At 40.8% G+C, this 21,940-nt stretch overlaps 1 protein-coding gene across 5 annotated transcripts in view; it reads left to right on the top strand.

Annotated features, from left to right (window-relative positions):
• TAOK3 (TAO kinase 3) overlaps nt 1-21,940 on the top strand; it is a 180,670-nt gene that overhangs the window by 144,015 nt on the left and 14,715 nt on the right. For 4 of the 5 annotated variants that reach the window (XM_040443748.1, XM_040443750.1, XM_040443749.1 and 1 more), the window contains 4 exons: nt 2,535-2,669; nt 10,888-11,124; nt 13,090-13,218; nt 18,787-18,990. In XM_040443748.1, the coding sequence (XP_040299682.1) occupies nt 2,535-2,669; nt 10,888-11,124; nt 13,090-13,218; nt 18,787-18,990 (705 nt within the window). Of the gene's footprint in view, nt 1-1,948; nt 2,294-2,534; nt 2,670-10,887; nt 11,125-13,089; nt 13,219-18,786; nt 18,991-21,940 lie in introns of those variants that run through there. The other variant, XM_040443752.1, reaches the window with a different exon arrangement.

The following is a 21,940-nucleotide window of genomic DNA, read 5'->3' on the forward strand; positions in this document are numbered from 1 at the left end:
TTGCTCTCTCTCTCTCTCTCTCTCTCTCCCAAAAATAAATATTAAAAAAAAAATTTAAGAGGCGCCTGGGTGGCTCATTCAGTTAAGCATCTGACTTCAGCTCAAGTCATGATCTTGTGGTTCCTGGGTTCGAGCCCCACATCGGGCTCTGTGCTGACAGGAGCCTGCTTCAGATTTTGTGTGTCTGTCTCTCTCTTCCCCTCCCCTGCTCGCGTGCGCACGCTCTCTCTCTCTCAAAAATAAATAAACATTAAAAAAAATTTTTAATTAAAAAAAAGAAATATAATGTGACTTCTAATTTGCTAATAAGCAAGGTCCTAACCCACACGTGTTAATTTTTATCTGAGAGAAGATAGACTAATAGTAGTAAAATTGTACACATTTGTGCGTGAATATGTTTCATTTTATTCTGTTCAGCAAACAGTGTAGATTCTGGTGTCACTATTTACCTTTGTAAATCAGGTTATTACAATTTGAAACTTAGCTGCTACATCTCAGTCAGTTTACTTAATGTTAGCTAATTAATAATCACCAAAACTTTGACTTCTTAAGCCCTCCTGTAAAACCACAGGACTCCACCTCATCTGTCTCATCTGCTTAGTGGCAGTTAGAAGCTCCTTGTTTTTCTGGGACTGTAATATTAGGATACACGTAACTTACTAATAAACAGTCAGCAATGTGAATGGCGGTAGATCCCAGTGCCTTCCTCTCTAGAACCTTAAACCTAGTGCGTACATCCCAGTCTCACACCTGATCTCTCTTTGCCCTATAAAATAAGAGGTTAGATTTCCTGGGAAATAATATAGAAAAGTTTTAATTGGCCTTTCAAGGTTTTTTTCATATAAATCTCAAAAATATGGGTTGAGATATATTTTTAACCTATAGTACTATCTAATAGAACTTCTTGCAGTGATGGAAAGGAACTGTATCTGCACTGTTCAGTATGGTAGCCATAGTTAGTGGTACCTTGAAATATAACTGGTGTGACCTGGAAACTGAACTTTACATATCTTATAGGACAGCACAATGGTAGCATATCCTTGAATTTGACGTATATGTCCTCAATGGCCTTACAGGTCCCTTCATTATTTAAAAACAAACTAGACCTCAATACAGTAAATTGAAAAAAAAAAATCTCTAGATATAGATGTAATGGCATATACCTTCCCAACATTCTGGAGCATTCTAAATTTATAAAAGGAAAAAGAAAATCAGCCCAATGGTAAATTTAATCTTGGCTCTTGGCTTTTACATAAAAACCTGAATATAAAATTTAATTTCCCTCAAGAATATATGTGTCTTGACTTCTCAAAATTTTAGACTATATAATAAAATTTCGTGTTTTCTAAACCTCTTCAATTTTTGTTTTCTGTTGAAAGAGGAATTATTAAAAAAAAAAAATTCAAATAGTCCTGGACAAAATGCAAAACCGACTTCTCACAAAAGAGAAGTGGATTCTCTTAAAACCCTAGGACAATAAGGGAATTAATTTCTCCTTCCCCTCCTGAACATGACTATTTAAAAATCCCCCATGGTTGTACATGTTTTTGAGCTATTATTATAGTATCTTTTTCCCTGAAGGGTTAGAGCTACTTACTGACTGACCACTCCGTCTTTTATAGAGAAAAGCATCACCCTTTGAAAGCATTTTCCCCTTTAAAACTCATTTAAATTACATTTAAGAAACATCCATTATTACCCTTCCAGGGAATGTTATTTTTCACTGGGCGTTACACCAAGATTAATCATCTCTGCCTATCAAGAAGCACAGATTTGATTAAATCAGACAAGGGCATTAAATCCCAGCCTCACTCACTCTGGTGACCATACCGAGACTGAGTTGAGGAAGAATTTGTGAAAGTATCATTTGGTTGAAATTGCATGCCTGTCTCTTTAAATCTAAAAAAAAATCCTTTCAGAAGCTGTAGAGAGAAGGTGCTAGAACTGTGTACGATCATGACTGGAAAGCAGGATCCCTCAGTGACTGCCGAATCTTCCCAGCACAAGATAGAGAGGCAGTTCAGCACAAGCCTACACTGGTTCTAGGCAGAACGATGATCCTACCGAACAGATCTCAAATAAAATTAAATTGAGAAAGCAGATCTTTCAAGGGAATGAGGCGGAGGCTCGCTTTTATGTTAAAAGCAACCAGCATCCTCCTTGCTAGACATGGACATGACATTTTTAAAGGAATTATTTGGTTACAGCGTTTTAAGCAAACCGTTCTAAGGAGTCTGTACATTGCATTGTTTTTTCTATTCTTTTTTTCTTTTGCATATATGTAATTCTGGAGGTAAAGAAAAAGCCTGCCAGGGATTCAGAAGGCATCCCACTAGCGATCAGCTGACATTCCTAACTGAAGGCTGCAATGTGTTGCTTATTCATTTTGTACCGTGGGAGCTGCGGGGACTAGCAGAGAGCTAAACTATGCATTTCAAACAGCAGTGCTTGTGCAGAAAGAGGGGTGAGAGAGAGGCAGCCGGCGAGGAAAGAGCACAGCTGGACTTTCTCCTTGTTTTTATCCATTTCTGCAGGATCATGTATTCATAAGGGATGAGGCGGGCCACGGCGATCCCAGGCCTGAGCCGCGGCCTACCCAGTCAGTTCAGAGCCAGGCCCTCCACTACCGGAACAGAGAGCGCTTTGCCACGATCAAATCAGCATCTTTGGTAAGCAAACACCCCTCTACCCACCTTCCCTTCCTTCCCCTCCTCCCCATCTGGCAGCCTCTCGCCCTCCCTGAGCCTCTCTCGGCTTCATGGATGGAGGAAAGGAGTCAAGAATGTTTTCTCCCTCCTAATAATTTTATTCATTTTAGAAAAAATCTGTTGGCATGGCAACCTGATCTCAGATATTTTAGCATTGTCTACGGCATGGAAAAAAAAAAACCTGTGTGTGTGTGTGTGTGTGTGTGTGTGTATTTATATATGCTGTATATGCAAAATAAAAGGCCTTTGAGATGAAGTTGCTAACCTATCCAATTTTTAAAAGCTATTTGTGTTTTCATTGAAATAATAACGCTAAAAAATTTTGTAAAGGTGTTTGATGTATGTGTATGCAGGGCACTATGCTTCTTTTTGTATAGATGCATGTGTGTCTGTAATGTATACACACACATCAAAAGATAAAACACAATATATTTTTTCAAATATTTCATTGCTGGTTAATGGATGTAATTGTAGAAAATAAGATACTAGCTTCCCAGGGCCGAGTTGCTGGTTCGTTCTGGTTCATTCATTTATTTATTGCAACAATGGTAGTGGCTGCACTTCCCCATTTAACCCCTGAAGAATTCCGTGGCACCAATAAAGCAAGAAGGGCTTTGTAGGAGAGGATAGGGGTGGTTGTGGAAGAAGGGATACTGTAGGATCCTTCAGCATTTTTACTATTGCAAATGTGATTGCTGGATGCCCTTGTAGTAGCAAAAGGGGTGTGTGCTGGAAGAGTTAGTTTTCATGCCTCCTCCCCTTGGCCCCCCACGCGTGCGCGTGCGCGCTCACATACTCACACACACACACACACCGCTTCACCCTTGGCACTCTAAACTCTCTTTAATCTTTTGCTTCTGAATCTCACTTCATGGCCAAAAAATTACTGAAATATTCATTGTTTTGCCCAGATTGATGCTAGAGGTCACATGGGCAGAAAGAGTTAGTGTGTACTGCCTGGCTATTACATTTAGAACCTATGATGACATCATCCGAGGCCGACCCAGAAATTGTTTTTCTTGTCCTATTTTTTAAACCTGATTTCCACTTTTATCTCTCAAGTCTTTCAAAAGCTTCGATTATCTTTGGAATGGATAATGGATTATCATCTTAAAATAAATAAATAGATATAAGGAAAATGGAAGTTAAAGCACCTACATATGGCTGTGCCTGCTGCTGTCTAAAAGCAAGCAATTTAATTGAGACTCCTTATCAGTAAGCCTGCCTTTAAGTTCCTTTGTGTAGAAGTTTCTTGTAATCTCCTTAATGGGCAATGTTTCATTTAAATGAATGTTATACTGTGTAATAGAGATCTAAAAATGTCCATTCTGTGTTTGCTAATGATTGCTAAGCACCTAAAAGGCATGCTTTTGAGTCTACATAAAGCATCATGAATTTATTAATAAATAGCTTCATGTTATGATACCTGACCAAAAAAATATGTTATTTATGTAATATTATTACTTACCACCGACTCTAGTGAGACTTGTATGTCTATCCAGACATGCTCATGTTGAAATAAGAGGAGAAATGGTGAACAGCCACTGAGACTCAGAGCACCAGAAGCAGGTTTTGAATATGAAACAAACATTATACCAAGTGGATCCCCCCCCCCTCCGTCTGGGACAGATTCTCTCCTTTTGTCACCTGCCACACCCTCATTCTCACATCCCATATTCATGACCTCTCCTACCTCCGAGTGTGATGTTACTACTGCCATGCCACAGTGATCTGAAGTTCACATTTGTGCCTATCAGCCATCGCAGTCGTCTTCTCTGCTTCCCTACTAGGCCACCTCAGGACTATGGGCAAAGTCCTCAGGAGCCCCTCTGAATCCTATAGGCTTCCTAGTGCCCAGACAGAACAGCTGAGATCAGTCTCTGATGGACTTTGGATTTGCTAAAAGGCTCCCTGCCCCTATATTAAGTGAAAAACTGAGTAGCTGATAGGCTGTTGCAGTAGCCGCAAGATAAGTTGTTGTATGCAGAAAGCCCTCTCCAAATGTAATGCTTTGGGAGTCATGGTGGGATTGATGGAAGTTTATTAGAGGTCAGTGGTATTTGCATCCAATGGTTTTTAAAGAGAAAAATGAATGATTAGAAGGGGAAAGTGGTATGAAAGTCGTTACACAGTTCCATGTCTCATTTTGGACAATCTAATTATTGGTATGGATATTTCAATGTATCTTACCAAGTACTACAGTTCTACGACCTATGTTGTTTTAAAGGTTAATTCCAATAGTCCAATAGGAATATATAAGTCAGGACACTGGAATATCAAAAAGAAGTATCCAAATTTTAAGAGTAGATCATGAACCCTACTGCTTTTCATGGATCTCAGCTCAAAGGAAAAGGACTAAAGTTACTTAAATGACATAAAGGTAGGAGCAAGATGCTGAGAAAATGAAAGTCCAGTATAACGAACAATCAAGTCATTGTTGAAACCTCCCTTCACTTCCCATGATTGGTAGCACTACTATGTTGATTGATTGATTTTGGTTTAACTCTTTACAGTCTTCTAAATAGAAGTGCTGGCAAGTCACAGAGTGATTCAAAAGTGAACAGCAAAAAGAAAAAGGAATTTAGAAATTATTTTTTCAATTAATACATAAATAGATAATGAGTTTATATTTCAGACAGACTTGCAAACTGACAAAAAATTTTATATTCATTAAATTTGTTTTATCAGCCTACCTCTTCTACATAAACCTAAAAGAGGCCTACACCTGTGGTTTTTGCCCTTGGCATTTTTTTGTACATTGTGCTTTTGAATGGGGTTATTGACCAGTGTATGCAGTCCATGGGCTACAGGCTTTTACTGCTAGATGTTTGTACCATTTGGGCCCCTTAACACTGAGATTTTTGTGTTCTTATGCACCGCTGCACAATTACGTTTGTAACAAAGGAAAAGCAAGGACTGTGAACCTAGACAGCAGAAGAAACCCTGAGGAAACTTTAGAATCAGGTATATTTGTATTATAATCATTGAAGGGCAGAGATGATTGACTTTATTTTGAAAAACTAGGAAAAAGAAGGGCATATCATGGAACCTTTTTTATTTCATCCTTTCTTTTTCTTCTCCTGTAAGAAAGTTCATATTGGACTGATTCATTATCTGGAGTAAGGAATTGTTTGTATAGTTCTTCAGAATTTCTCATCTGATTTATTGGGCCTTTGAAATGTGCCTTCCTTAAGTTTTTATTACTGGTGAATGGAGATCCTAATATTTTAATTGGATTAGTAACCCATGAGAGTGTTTTCAGCTGTTGTTACATCTGATGTCATTTCTTAAAATTTCATAATGTCCTGGGTCATATGGTAATTCCTTCCCATAGTCGATGTTAATATAAAGAGCACCAAGCCCATATCTATCAAACAATTCAGATTTTGATCTTCTGAAAGAATTCTCACTGGAATGAGTGGTCTTACTACACAGGTAAATGTATGTTAGAATACACATTTGGGCTGGGGGCCGGGGTGCCTGGCTAGCTCAGTTGGTAGAGGATGTGACTCTTGATCTTGGAGTCGTGAGATCAAGCCCCATGTTGGGCGTAGAGCCTACTTTAAAAAAAAAAAAAAAAAAAAAGAGGAAGAAGAATACACATTAGGGACGGGGCACAAAACTCTTAGTTTCTAATCTCTAGGAAAGCGTGTAGACAGAAATGATTATTGTTCTATCCATGCAAACAAATATGGATTCTTTTACTTTAGTTTTACCAGATTTAATAGAAAAGCTCTTATAAAAATGGAGTTTTCATTTTGATTTTAAAAACGCAACCTAATTTTCAGCTAATTATAGAATTGGATACCTGAATGAGTTTGATAGACAAGCATAAAAATATTAGCGCCTCTGCAGTAAATGCTGTTTCACCTTTCATCAGCCCCACTGTTCTGTTTCTAAATGCTTGAAGATGTGTCCTCTTCCTGGATAGTATAAGTGTACCAGAGGATGCTTATCAGAATATTGTGTAGCTCCTCTTTCCTTTCTCTCGGCTTCTTAATCACACTAAGATCATTACTGATACCATTTTTCACTTATGCTGCCCAGTCTATATGCCCAACTCCCATGACCAAACTCTCTGAATAAACATGTTGAATGAATGAATGAACAAGTGAATGAGTGAAGTCTCTTCCAGTTCTATCACAGGAGAATTTGGATTTGCAGGTGTACATTTCAAAGTTCTTCATGCCAGTGTTTATGTATAAGGCAGAATTGCCTATTATCCATCATCAATTTTGGTATGAACTTAAAACGTTTTTTTCCTAGGTATTCTAAAGAGGGGGGTGTCAAATTTCTAATGTCAAAATGTGACCCGTTGTATTATTTTTTAAGAATTTGCTATAAATTTCATTTATTCTAAGAGCTGAGGTGACCAGTTTTTATCATAAATATCATATGTATTATTTTGATTGCATAAGTTGGCTTTGATCTCTTAAGAGGGTAACATTACCAGCCACCGTGCTTCTCTTTTATGTTCAGTAAGTTGTTTATTAGCCCTCTAGTGCAGTGTTCTGAACTTGGTAGGCAAATAGCACACTTTGGATGAAGTAGTGTGTTTTAGGTCCAAATTTTTGCTGCAATTAAATAAGGTAGATGGAATGACTGTAGAAATTTTCCGGAAAAAGTACAGTCTAACTTTATGGCTCTTAACTTTTATATATTACTCCAGGTACGTGAAATGGTTAATAATTCAGTTTCATAAATTATACATACTTATTTTATAAGCCACAATCTGGATAAAACCAGTACAGTTTTATTGTTAGACTTCCCCTTTCTCTTGGATCTACTTGTTCTGATCTATGTCTGCATCACTGGAAATGCTTGGTGGAGGGAAACAGAGACGTACTGCTCAGACCCTGGCAGGACAAGAAAGAGAATCAGCATATATCAGACATCTGTGTGTCAGACACCTTGCTGGGCACAAGTGTTATCCCACTAGTGATCTCATCATAGCAGTGGCTCCTCTTGGGAGACTTCAAGATGTTAAGTAATTTGGCCAAGGTCAGTTATATAGTAAGGGAGAGAATGAGATTTGTGTCCAAGGACCCTACTGGGCATGGCAAGATGCTACTGCCCACTATTAGTCAATCACAGTTTTGAAACTAGCATTATAAAAACTACTACAGTCACTACATTCCTATAACTTTCTTTCATTTTCAGACTTATTCAGCTTGTAACTTAGACTTACCACTCTCTCCAGCTTTGACTTTTGGGGGTGTTGATTCCTTCCATTACTTAATAACAGGAAGTTCATTCTTTTCTGCCTTGATGAGGTAGATTTCCTCAGGCAATTCAAGAACCATAGGATCTCAGTTCAAATCCTAGGCTTTATAAAAATTAAAGAGGCAAATTGCATGTGAAATGACATTGTAAACTGTATAGCATGATAAAATTTAAAATTATGAGTGATTTTTTTGTTCTGATCAAATAGTATATTTGTAAGACACCCAGTATAAACTTAAAACATGCAGGTGTACATAACTGTAGATAAAAATATTTTTGTGTATCACATTAGACTTCATACATAAAACATCTGGCCATACTTTTATTTAAATTTGTCTACTTTGCTTGAGTATGGAATTCTAAAACTCAGTATCTCTCTATGTGCCTAAGAAGGCAGTCACGTCGAAACGTAGAAAGTTTTGTTGCAACAAATGGAAGGCGATATTAGGAGTTTAAGAAGGTGATTATCCAAATTTCAGGAAGCATTTAGAAGCAATGTGTTTCTCCAGAACCTCAGTGATGTAAATGATAGCATGTTGAGCTTTGTAATTTGTCTTTGCCACATACTTGTGTGATCTGGTGTGCAGTGTGGCCACCCTTTTCACAGGCAGTCACTCACCAGTTAGGATAGAAAATGTTCCCGACACAACTCATTTCCGTTTTATCTTTAGGTGCCTTGTTTAGGGAAACACCCATCCTGAGACTATTTGACCACAAGCTAGTCAGACATCCTGCTGATAAGTTTTAAATGTGTCATGATAGCTTTAGGGTGTGCCATGCCCCAGCTTTGGGAATCTGATTAAAGAAGGAATACTAACGCGAAAAAATAAGTATAGGGAAATACATATCTCAAATGCAAATTACCCTAGAACAGACACTTTACTGCCATAGTTGTATGAAAAACAAGTAAATTCAGAAAGGACTAAATGGGATACTTTCTGTTGATTGGAATTGTTGTTTCCTGATAGTTGAACTTCAGAAAGGCACAAACATCAGGAAGTGAAATATACACATATATTCCAAATGACTTCTTTCTTTCCTTTTATCATGAAATAGTCCATTAAAAAGAAACATGATATTGTGATGACAAAATAAATTTCCTTTAGAGTGTTAGGTGCCCCTTTGGTGATGCTGTCCTTTTTTTTTTTGGTCTTGAAATATCTTCTGCTCTTATGTTCTTCATACTTTAAAGAGGGTTGTCCTTTAGAAAAGAGAAATGAATATGAAACCTAGTGTTAGTTTCAGCTGGAAAGGTTTCAAAGTTCGGCTAATGTTTAATGGTATACTTTGATAATACTATCCAGTTACAGAACAGCACTCTCTTGATAGTAAGGACTCAGTCTGGTATGCAGGGACACCTGAAAGGAGCAAAGAAACAAACTGTTCTTTGTACAAAATGCACTTTGACCTATATGCTGAAAATAGTAAAGAGAATTACTAGCACAAAAATTTCTAGTAAAACTTGTTTAAGGGTTAGGTTGGGGAGAATTGGCTTATAGTAGATAGGAGTGACTAAATTACTAGTGAAAAACAAAGCTGAAGTTATAATTTTGTAATTAATTTTTTTCCCTAAAACAGGAAAGATGAGAATGAAGTGAGCAGAGAATCTAACAGGAAAATAAAGAGGGGTGACATATTGAAGGAAGGAGTGGAAAATCAGAAAACGTTTAATAGAAAGACACAAGAGATGCCCAAACTTATATTTGCAATCTTGAGTTTCTTGAATATTCACCTGAGTGAAGGAAAAATTACTAAGAAAAGTAGCCACCTAAAAATTATAGAAATGCTTTCTTTTCTTTAGGAGAGCAAGTAAATAAATATATTGTAATTTGCTAACATCTCTTCTGGGGGAAGGGGAGGTGGAAGACAGAGGATTTAAAAGAAGAGAGTGTGCGCGCTCTCTCTCTCTCTCTCTCTCTCTCTCTTCCTCTTCCTCTCTCTCCCTCCCCCTCTCTCCTTTCACCTTCCATGTCTCCCTCATTCATATTAAGAATCAGGAATAAATCTTGTTCAACTTTAGGAATATACTCAAAATTCCTATTAGAGACATGATCTTTAAAAACAAGCAGTCGGGGGGCGCCTGGGTGGCGCAGTCGGTTAAGCGTCCGACTTCAGCCAGGTCACGATCTCGCGGTCCGTGAGTTCGAGCCCCGCGTCGGGCTCTGGGCTGATGGCTCAGAGCCTGGAGCCTGTTTCCGATTCTGTGTCTCCCTCTCTCTCTGCCCTTCCCCCGTTCATGCTCTGTCTCTCTCTGTCCCAAAAATAAATAAACGTTGAAAAAAAATTTTTTAAAAATAAATAAATAAATAAAAACAAGCAGTCGGATATAATGCAGTGGTTCTCAACCAGAGGGATTTTGCCCCCCAAGGGACATTTGTCAATATCTACAGACATTTTTGATTGTTTTGACTTGGGAGGTGTGCTGGCATCTAGTGGGTAGGCCAGAGATGCTGTTAAATATCTTACAATGCAAGGATAGCCCTTCAAAGAATCATCCAGTTCATTGTCAATAGTGTTGAGGTTGAGGAATCCTGGTGTAGTAGAAATAGCCTAACTCTGGAACCTGACAGACCTGGGTCTGAATCCCAGCTCTGTGCCTTACTAGCTGTATGACCTTGAGGATACGTATCATGATATATCAAAAATATGTAAATATAGTTCGGCTGAACGAATAAACGAACTCCCTCAAGTCTCAATTTCTTCATCTACAAATTGGGGGTGGTAACACCTACCTCATTAATGAGTAAAATGAGTGCGTGAATGAGATGGTTTTCAGGATTAGGGATCAAGAATATAAAGAGCATACAAAATAGCACCTGGTACAGGTGAGCTTTCAGCCAATAGGTAAGTTGATGGTGGCAGTGATAGAATTATGCCAGAGTGCTCCTCTGCTTTGCCTGAAAGTTTGTCTTCCATGAATCTGGTTACCTGAGTTCTGTTCCCCGACCCAAATCAGGTTACACGACAGATCCATGAGCATGAGCAGGAGAACGAGTTGCGGGAACAGATGTCAGGTTATAAGCGGATGCGGCGCCAGCACCAGAAGCAGCTGATCGCCCTGGAGAACAAGCTGAAGGCTGAGATGGACGAGCACCGCCTCAAGCTACAGAAGGAGGTGGAGACGCATGCCAACAACTCGTCCATCGAGCTGGAGAAGCTGGCCAAGAAGCAAGTGGCTATCATAGAGAAGGAGGTCAGTGTGCACGCTCGTGCCTTGTGCTGTAACCGGGCCAAGCCTGCTCCAGTGGCATCACGCGAGCAGGAGGCAGGAGAGGTGTGCTTTTTGGTGTTGGAGGGACAATGTTGCTTTGTGGTGATAGTTAAGAGGAGTTAGGTTTTGTGGGGCTACTTAAAATCGTCAATAAAAGTTAGAACACTTACTGCAGGTATATGTTACGTTCTTGTCTATGCAAATGCATTCTGGGAGTCAATCCCTTGAGGGGGTCTGGGTACAAATAAAAAGAAACAAGGGACTTCTATCCTACAGAAACTTGCAGAGTTAAGACCTGCCACTGTGCCTGCCACACCCACAGTCCTCTTCAAAAGAAAACTGCCCTACAAATAGTCCCTTTTAGTGGTGACAGTCCCTGGCTTCACTGGACTAGGAATGGGCACCTGACCAATGGCAGCGAGTAATTAACCTGGCTATTGCTTACATCTTCTAGGAAACATCTCTCTTCCCCATCCAGGTCCTAAACCAATTTTTGAAACAGAGGAGAGAGTAAGGCAGAGAATCAAAATATGACTTTGATTACTGCTAAGTGTTAAATGGGAGAAGTGATTTATGTCTGAAGGGAAATGCATTAATACTGGACAAAACTAAACAGACTCACCTATCTAGGCACTGGAAGCACTAAACCAGTCGCCTTCCATGCCACCCCCTGTAAGACTTACATAGTGTGGGAAAGCAGGGGTGAACGTGTGCTCTCTGGGAATGGAGTGACTGGGGACAGAGTGCCAGGGGTGTCTCAGTAATTAAGCTCTTCGCCACATGGAAGGGAACATCAGAACTGCAGAAGCAGCTTTCCCCCAACAGCCATCAAGCTGTGAGGCAGCCTGGCCTGAAAAACCTCTGCCCAAACAGGGATGATATTGGTTAAATAAACCAGTCAGACTCTTTCTTGGGGATTTGGTTTGGTAAAGATGTAGAGAGAGTTGTTAATAATTAAGTCTTTTTTAAATTTTTTTTTTCAACGTTTATTTATTTTTGGGACAGAGAGAGACAGAGCATGAACGGGGGAGGGGCAGAGAGAGAGGGAGACACAGAATTGGAAACAGGCTCCAGGCTCTGAGCCATCAGCCCAGAGCCTGACGCGGGGCTCGAACTCACGGACCGCGAGATCGTGACCTGGCTGAAGTCGGACGCTTAACCGACTGCGCCACCCGGGCGCCCCAGAGAGAGAGAGTTGTTAATAATGGGAAAACTGTTGATAATGGAAGCTAAAGGTGAAAAGATAAATAAAAAGAACCATGAAGCATAATCCCTTCTCTGTCTCCTAAGTACCTCATCTTACGTATGTGCTGATATAATGGTCCCCTGACACACAGATTTGGTAACTTTCAGGAGCCAACTTTTTTTGGGTTATCTTTTATTTGGTCTGTGTTCTATCCATTTGGGAGCCCTCAAAATGTCCCAGTGTCTGACTGTTGTGGATTGTAGCAGGTACCTAAGAAAACAAAGTATTATTAGCTTTGCCTATTGTACTAGAGATGACTCTACCCAGAAATCCAATAGTTGAAATAATTAATCAATTAGAGTTAGGTTCTTGGAAGAAAACTGGCCATAGTTACTTATCCATTTTTATAATTTAACCTGTGAGCTACCTACAATACAAAAAGAAAAAAAAAACAACTTTTATTATAATCCTTAGTTCACTTTTCATCCCATGTATTTTGTGTGTGTTCAATAAAACATGTTTATGGCTTACCTTCATATTTTTCCCATAGTTGGGAATGTTTTTCAATGGTAAACATTTCAATTTTTTTTAAGATACAAGAGAATCAGAGCAGGCATTTCCTTATTTTGTTTTTTATTCTTTGTTCAAAAAACATTACATTATTCAGCGCTTATGGACTCTTTTCATGCATTGGAGAATATAGACAACTGAATTCTGTGTGAAGAACAATTTATCCTAGATTGTATATGTCATTTTATCAGGCAAAGGTAGCTGCAGCAGATGAAAAGAAGTTCCAGCAACAGATCTTGGCCCAGCAGAAGAAAGATTTGACAACTTTCTTGGAAAGTCAGAAGAAGCAGTATAAGATTTGTAAGGAAAAAATAAAAGAGGTAAGAGTACCAATAATTGTCATCACCAATTTGCCATTAGAGTGCTTTGAATTTAAGGGCCTCCTGGCTGGCTCAGTCGGTGGAATATGTGATTCTTGATCTCTGGGTTATAAATTCACACCCCATGTTGGGTGTAGAGATTACTTAAAAATAAAATCTTAAAAAAAAAAAAAAAGAATGGTTGGAACTTAAATTGATTAACCTTACATTGTGATCAACAGTCTAAATCATTGAGTCTTTTTTTCAATAATTTTTTTAGTGTTTATTTTTGAGAGAGAGACAGACAAAACGTGAGTGGGGGAGGGGCAGAGAGAGAGGGAGACACAGGATCCGAAGTAGGTTCCAGGCTGTGAGCTGTCAGCACAGAGCCTGATGTGGGGCTCGAGCCCACGAACCGTGAGATCATGACCTGACCCAAAGTTGGACCTTTAACCGAGCCCCTGATTCTCAAACTTTTATCACCTAAAGGGATTATTAAAATGGATTGCTAACTCACCCCTAGATTTTCTGATTCAGTAGGTCTGGGTGGAATTTGAGATGTGCATTTCTAACAAATTCCCAAATGATGCTGATGCTGCTAGTCCAGGCATCAGATTTTTTTTTTATGTTTATTTATTTATTTTTGAGAGAGAGAGAGAGAGAGAGAGAGAGCGTGCACAAGTGGGGGAGGGGCAGAGAAAGAGAGAGAGAGAGAGAGAGAGAGAGAGAATCGAAAGCAGGCTCCAGGCTCTGAGCTGTCAGCACAGAGCCCGACATGGGGCTCTAACCCACAAACCTTGAGACCATGACCTGAATCGAAGACGAAGTCAGATGCTTAACTGACTGAACCAACCAGGCTCCTCCAGGCATCAGATTTTAAGAATCATTGATCTAACTCTAAACCATTCTTGCCGACTTCCAGTTTATTCTTCAGCCACTTCAGCCAGAGTGATCTTTTCAAACCATAAGTCTCATCATAGAACCTCATGATTGTAACAGTCCGTTGGCTTCCCGTTGCTCTTAGGATAGATCAAAACACTAGAAATCCTGAAGTGATCGGCTGCTAGCCTCCCCTCCAGTGTCGTCTCACACCACTGTTCCCCCACCTGTTTTCTCTACCCCTGACTCTTCACTGCTCCTGCCACTATGGTCACCTTTTGGTTCTTCAGATGTATCAAGTTCCACTTTTCTCCAAGATCTTTGGAGAAGACTGTTTCTTCTACCAGATGTTCTCTCCACCCCCACCCTCGACCCCCAATCTTTCCCTCCGCTGTTAATTCTTACTCCCCTCCTTGTAAGACTTAGGATTGTTTATTAATACCTTAACATCATTTCCCCCAGGGAAGCGTTTCCTGACTGCCTCAACCGAGACAGGTGCCTCTGATTTCATAACACTAGTTTTCAGTTATCCTTTTTTTTTTGCCTATGATTGTATCCCTGTACCTGGTACATGTGAATCTCTGGTAAATGAATGATTGATTCCTGAAAGTTCGGTTGTGGACCATTAGTGGACATGGAGAGTCCTCCTGGGGAACTGCAATGTGACCTGAAAGCTCACATTTCTTCAGTTCTCCCACCAGTGCTTATAGGTGAATTGCCTACAATTCCCTAGACATTCCTTCTCATAAGACTTAGGATTTCTGATTTGTAGACTACTGGTATATTAAGGTTTAATAAAATTCAGTATGGGACATTCTTTCAGTTTGTAAAATAATTTATTTGAGCTCATAGTCTCCATTAACAATATGGGACTTAGCAAGGCTCCTCTCCAATTCTTTTTTAATTAGGAAGTGAAAGCAAGTGGGTGGGGGTGAGCCTCAGGATCTTTAGTCCTGCCCAGATGAGCCACTGGTGATTGTTGGGACTGAAAGAATTTTGTATTTAATCCCCAATGCCTAACTGGGAAAAATCTCTGACACTATAAGGTCTAGAAAACCAGACTGGGAGTGCCTGGGTGGCTCAGTCAGTTAAGCATCCAACTTCAGCTCAGGTCATGATCTTCCGGTTCATGGGTTTGAGCCCCGCATCAGGCTCTGTACTAACAGCATGGAGCCTGGAACCTGCTTCAGATTCTATGTGTGTCTCTCTCTCTGCCCTTACCCTGCTCATGGTCTGTCTGTCTGTCTCTCTCTCTCTCTCAACAATAAACATTAAAAAATTAAAAAAAAAAAAAAAAAGAAAAGAAAAAGAAAAGAAAACCAGGCTGTAGGGAGAAATAGCCTAACTAAGAAGGTTCATATTCTGTCTATTTTCTCTGAGTTATTGCTTGAGCCTAATTATTACATCATGATGGAAAGATGTTACTGGATCACAGGATAACATTGACTTTTCCCTAAGAAATTTGAAATGTTCTCATTTGCAGTTACATTCTGATGTCTAACACTATGCATTTACTCACTTTCTGCGGCCACACTTTGTGACTGCAGCCACCATTTTGAACTTTTATAACACTAAGGTATTTGGAGATTGCATGAACTCAGCCTGTAGAAGATTCTCTCACAGAAACAGCATTTGAGAATCCTCACTCAGTCCTCAGGCATAGGCTATTTTTGGTATTCAGATTTATGAGTGCAGGAAACCACAGGCCTAAACTTATAAGTCTTTCAACATGCTCATGAAGAAAAACAAGCCTAAACTCAGTTTGAGATAGCCTCAATAAGCCTTTCTGTGCAAGGCTAATCCCCCTTATGAAGTAAAGCTTAGTTGTATGTAAGGTGGCACGTATATTTAGATATTGATATATTAAAGGTATTGCCCTTGGAGTGACAGAACAATCTCCATTATCCTCACTGTTTGATAGATGACAGGGGTGTGAGCGATACAGGATGACAGATGGTCCAGAAATAATTTATTCTTTTTTTTTTGATAAACAATAACATTTTATAATAACAGTTTCTAGTATTTGTAAAATACTAGAAATTTGTAAACTTTTTATATTGAGACAATTATAGATTCACATGCGGTTGCAAGAAACAATGCAGAGAGATCCAGTATACCGATTACCCAGTTTCCCCCACTGTAATATCTTGCTCAAGTGTAATGCAATATCACAAACAAGACATTGACATTGGGAGTCAAGACACAGAACATTTCTATCACCACAGGGATCCCTCATGTTTTATGTTAAAGCCACACTCACTTCCCTACAGAAAGAATTTATTCTTGATTTTAGAGTGAGGTTTGCTTGTTTTTGTTTTTTGGTTTTTTGTTTTGTTTTGTTTTTGTTTTTGAGAAAGAGAGAGAGAGTGCTCGAGTGAGCAAAAAAGCAAGCCCAAGTGAGGGAGGGGCACAGGGAGAGGGAGAGAATTCCAAGCTGGCTCCACACTCAGCACACAGACTGATGCAGGACTCAATCCCACAGTTGTGACATGATGACCTGAGCCAAACTCAAGAGTCATACGCCCAACCGACTGAGCCACGCAAGTGCCCCGGGAGTGCGTTTTCACGGTCACATTTGGATTTGGGTGTGCAATGTAGTGGTTAATGCCAAACCTAGTAGTGAAGTCATGGCATCAGGAGACGAGTCACCCAGCCTCGCTGATGTGATCCCAGTTTACTCCATGCTCCATGCAGCCTGCTGTCTTGTTGATTCTGCTATTTCACTCAAGACTTCACTAGAACAGGAAAGTTGAAAATGGACTTACAAGGACTTCTTGTTTAAGGGCAAGCATACTGTAAATAGTGTTGATGTCCATATCACAAAACATCAGGTAAAATAGATATTAGCATTTGAAGGAGATTTTTACTGAGCAGTCAGCCAAATCTTATAGATCAAGCTGTCGGTATGAACAATATGAACAAAAAAGAGTGCACTGTGCTTTCTCTAAAAATGGTCTTCTTGCTTCCTCCATAGAGTAAAGTAACATCTTAAGAGTTCCAATTCCCCGCTTTCTTCTCTTTACCCTTATGGTCTAGAGTAGTTATAAATTTTGTCCTTTTGGAAATGGTTCATTTACCCACTCATACCAAGTAAAGGATACTTTTTTCCTGGGGCACCTGGGAGGCTCAGTCGGTTAAGCATCTGACTTCGGCTCAGATCATGATCTCACAGTTCGTGGGTTCAAGCCCTGCATTGGGCTCTGTGCTGACAGCGCAGAGCCTGCTTGGGGTTCTCTCTCTCTCTTTCTCTCTGCTCCTCCCCCGTGCATGTGTGCATTCGCTCTCTTTCTCTCAAAATAAACAAGCAAACACACTTAACAAAAAAAGGAATGCTTTCTGAAATTCACACTAGAGACATTTGCAGAGTTACCTCCTGTCTGTGAAATCTGTCTGCTTCTCCCAGCCTTGTCTTCTTTACTCTTGCTCCACATGGCAGCAGGTTATCTTTTCAAGATGCATCTCATCCTGTCACTCCCACATGTATAAAATCCTTTTCTCCTGTGCTACAGATCAGTGTCCTTAACTTGGCCTATAAAGCCTCTGAGGGTCCTGCTTCGTCTCATGTCACACTGCACCCACCACCCTGGGCCTTCTCTCCGCTCCTCAGTTGCACCATGTTTCAAATAACCCACCTGATTTAGCACATGCCGTTTCCTCTGCCCAGAGTTTTCTCCCTTCTCCTCTTTCATTGGTTAGCTCCTACAAGTTTTTCAAATTTCAGTTTAGTTGTTACCGAGATCCAATATATTCTTTAAAAAAAACTCTTTTAGGGGCGCCTGGGTGGCGCAGTCGGTTGGGCGTCCGACTTCAGCCAGGTCACGATCTCACGGTCCGTGAGTTCGAGCCCCGCGTCAGGCTCTGGGCTGATGGCTCGGAGCCTGGAGCCTGTTTCCGATTCTGTGTCTCCCTCTCTCTCTGCCCCTCCCCCGTTCATGCTCTGTCTCTCTCTCTCTCTCAAAAAAAAAAAAAAACCTAAAAAAAAAAAAAAAAAAAAAAAAAAAAAAAAAAAAAAATAAAAAAAAAAACCTCTTTTAGTGTGTGTTCATTTTTTGAGAGACAGAGATGGAGACAGAGTGCAAGCAGAGAGAGAGGGAGACCCAGAATCCCAAGCAGGCTCCAGGCTCCGAGCTGTCAGCACAGAGCCCGACGCGGGGCTCGAACTCACAGACCGTGAGATCGTGACCTGAACCGACGTCTGGCGCTTCGCCGACTGAGCCACGCAGGCGCCCCTCAAATAGGTTCTTTTAAATAAACATCCTGGTAGACCCAAGTCCTCCACCCACACGGCAGCTGTGGCAGTAATTTTCGGTTCATTTCTCTGGTTCTTTGATTGATTACTGATTCCACATTGTGGCGCCCCACGCCAGCAGTGGTGGTTATCGTGTTCTTTTGCTCACCGTTGCATCCTTGCGCCTTGCACAGTGCCTGTCACATGATGAGAACTCAGTAAGTGTACGTTGATTGAATGAGGGAGCCGGTTATTTCCGAGGCTGAGAAGCCAGAGACCTGGGAAGTAGCAGGCCTCCCTGGCACTTAATCAGTCAACACAAGTTGGGAGAGAAGGATCGCAGCACCCAGCATTCCTGTCCTTGTTCTCAGTTGCTCTCCCAGCAATTTCATCTACCACATTGTAAGCAACTGTCAGTTCCTTTGCTCGATGAGACCAGCAAGTTTTCTGTTTTCTTTTGTTTTGTTCCTCTTTTTGTGAAGGAGATGAATGAGGACCATAGCACACCCAAGAAAGAAAAGCAAGAGCGGATATCCAAGCATAAAGAGAACTTGCAGCACACGCAGGCTGAAGAGGAAGCCCACCTTCTCACCCAGCAGAGACTGTACTACGACAAAAACTGTCGTTTCTTCAAGCGGAAAATAATGATCAAGCGGCACGAGGTGGAGCAGCAGAACATTCGGGAGGTATTTATTACATTCATAACCGCCATCCCTGACTTATGAGACAGTGAGCTTTGTGAGGATCATCCCTGTCTGTTTGTCCGGCCTTATATCCTTCACGTTTATAGTCGTTTTTGTTGTTTTTTTTTTTTTAATGTTTACTTATTTTTGAGAGACAGAAAAACAGAGTGCAAGCTGGGGAGGGGCGGAGAAAGAGAGGGAGACGCGGAACCTGAAGCAGGTACCAGGCTCCGAGCTGTCAGCACAAAGCCTGACATGGGGCTCGAACCCGCAAACTGCAAGATCATGACCGGAGCCGAAGTCGGACGCTCAACCGACTGAGCCACCCAGGCATCCCGTGTTTATAGTCTTTATTGCCGTGCCTGACCCAAAGCAGGTATGCAGAAGTAGTCAGGGAATGAATTCACCACTGAGTAGAAGAAGAAAGCCCATTTACAGAACGAGGAGTCAACATTTTCCAAATAAATGTCACTGTTTTATCGGACACCTATTATAAGCTGTAGTATGCGGTGGAGAATCAAAAGAAGTAAAATAAGAGAATTTCTGCTTTCAGCCTGCGTGTCAAACAGTTGTGTTTTTGTGGCTCCACATGAAACACAAAGTGACGGTATGAGGCTCTACAGTTAAGTCATTCAGGCATCCGGTGCCACCTTAGTGCCAGGCGTTGTGCTGGTGATGCCAGGACTGCGGAGTTGTTGTGTATACATCCCGCCTTCCAGCAGCCTAAGTCTGAGGAGAAACAGACATGTAACAGGCTGGTTCCAACGTAACAGGTCAGGTACAACAGTGGACCTATAGATGAAGTGTCCTGGGAATACCGTCATGAAACGGCTGAGAGGGCTCAGGGCCTGATGAGAAGCTGAGTGTTTGGGGTGTACGAAGTGGAATGTCAGAACAAGGGGAGTCAGAAGCAGAATGCAGAGGGCCTTCCTTGTTAAGACATGTTATTTCCATTTTAGCCTGAAGGCAGTTGCATCACCATCCTAGGTGTTTCAGCAGGGGAGTGAAGACAGTTTTCTTTGAAAGACCTAGTGCACCAGTGTGAGGCTAGGCTACAGCAGGAAGAAGCCAAGTACAGTGAGGTCAGCCAGGACGTTCTTTCTCTAGGTCTACCTGGAAGAGGCAGTGGGGGGAGAGTGGATCTGAGTGACATTTCTGAAGCAGAACTGACAGTAATTCCAACCGAACGGCATAAGAATTTCAGGAGAGAGAGGGGTCAAAAATGGCTTCAAAGTTTCTAATTTGGGAAACTGGATGAATAAGACATTATTCACTGAGATGAGCACAGAATGTGACTCAGTCACAGATACAAAGTTCAGTAAGAAATCGTTGTGACCTGGAGTAATCAGGGAAACCCTCACAAATGAGCTAGCATGGTAAAAATATCAAAGTCTGCGAAAAACCCAGTGTTCATCTGCGCGAGGGAAAGAAGCACCAAAGGCACGTTTATGGAATGAGCATCGGTACATTCTGAGCTCCTTGGAGGGCAGCATTCAACTGGGAGGGAAAACGGATGGAGCAAACTAAAATTTATCAAATACATGCAGTGAGCCAGGCCCAAGCCCTTTGTCTGTGTTGTCTTGTCTCATTGGAAGAGAGACAAACCGCTGCACGTTTTTGAGCCAGGCAGTGAGTGATATGCTAATACTGTGCGTTAGAGAGATTAGCCCAGTTTGGTTGGTGGCAGTTCACAGATTGATTCTAGCACGCATTCTCAGTGGGGGGTGGTACTGCCCCCGGGGGAGTAAGCATAGGCTCTTGTGGGAGAGGGGTCTCAGATACTGCAATGGCCACAGTACATAAAGGGATATACAGTGTATCAGGTAGTATTCATTCACCTTTTAGGGGAGGGGAAAATCTAGAAAGCTCCTGGTGATGAAAACATAAAAATGATGATAATGGAAAAAGAAAAAAAAAAAAAGAAGAAGAAGAAGAAGAAGGTTGCGAAACATTGGGTTAGGGGGAAGACACTAGAAGCAAAGTGATCAGGTGGTAGGAAATGGGGTATGGACAAAGATGGTGGTGGCACCTGTCAAACAGACGGATTTGAAACGTATTTTGAATATAAAATAAGCAGGATTTGGCACACTGTAGGATATGAGAGGAAAGAGGAGGGTAGAATCAAAGTTATTTCTAGGGTTCAAGGCTTAGTTACATGTAAATTTGGTCAGAGACAGAGAAGCCTAGAGAGAGGTGTCAGTAAGAAACGGATTAATTCCGTATTAGACATGTTGCCATATTTGTTAGAAGGCAAAAAAGCCCAAGTGAGAAAGCCCAGTAGCCATTTGGAAATAAGATGTTTGGGATTCTTTTCATCTGGCAGTTATTTCTCTTCTGATAGCACATATTTGGAAGAAGTGTGAAGCCAAGGGAACAGTCGGTGCCAATAAAAGCTGTAGAAGACAATTATTCCTCAAAAGTTATAGAAACTATTATTTGTGACTTCACTAGAATCAGGTTCTAATCAACTGAGTGAAGAATAACTCTTATAAGGGTACTTTTTTAAGAGTCTAAGTTTTTATGTACAAAAGTAATGCAAGAACATTAAAACAAAAGACAAACACAGAAAAATACATAGTTGAGTAGTGAAAGTTCTTGATAATCCCACGCCGCCCAGTCTCTACCCTGACTACCATTAATTTGGCATCTGTATTTCCAGCTTTCTTTTTCCTTGTATGTATGTACTCATACATTCAGCTTATATAAAACTTTAACTTTACAAAAATAAGGTTACATTAGTATCAGTGGGTTTATTTGGTTTGCAAGCCATAGAAACAAATTCTGGCTGCATGAGCGTGGAAAGGAATTTGTTGGAAGGATATGCGGTAGATAACAGCGATGAAGAACCAAGCTGGAAAAGATGAAGAATCAAGCTGGAAAAGCAAATTCTGTGACCTAGAGAGCAAGAGCCTAGTGGACATTCCTCAGAGCACTGCCATTTGGCTGTATTTCC

The sequence above is a fragment of the Herpailurus yagouaroundi genome, unplaced genomic scaffold (assembly GCF_014898765.1).
Source record: "Herpailurus yagouaroundi ecotype Mexico unplaced genomic scaffold, PumYag 191, whole genome shotgun sequence".
In the NCBI taxonomy this organism is placed as follows: domain Eukaryota; kingdom Metazoa; phylum Chordata; class Mammalia; order Carnivora; family Felidae; genus Herpailurus; species Herpailurus yagouaroundi.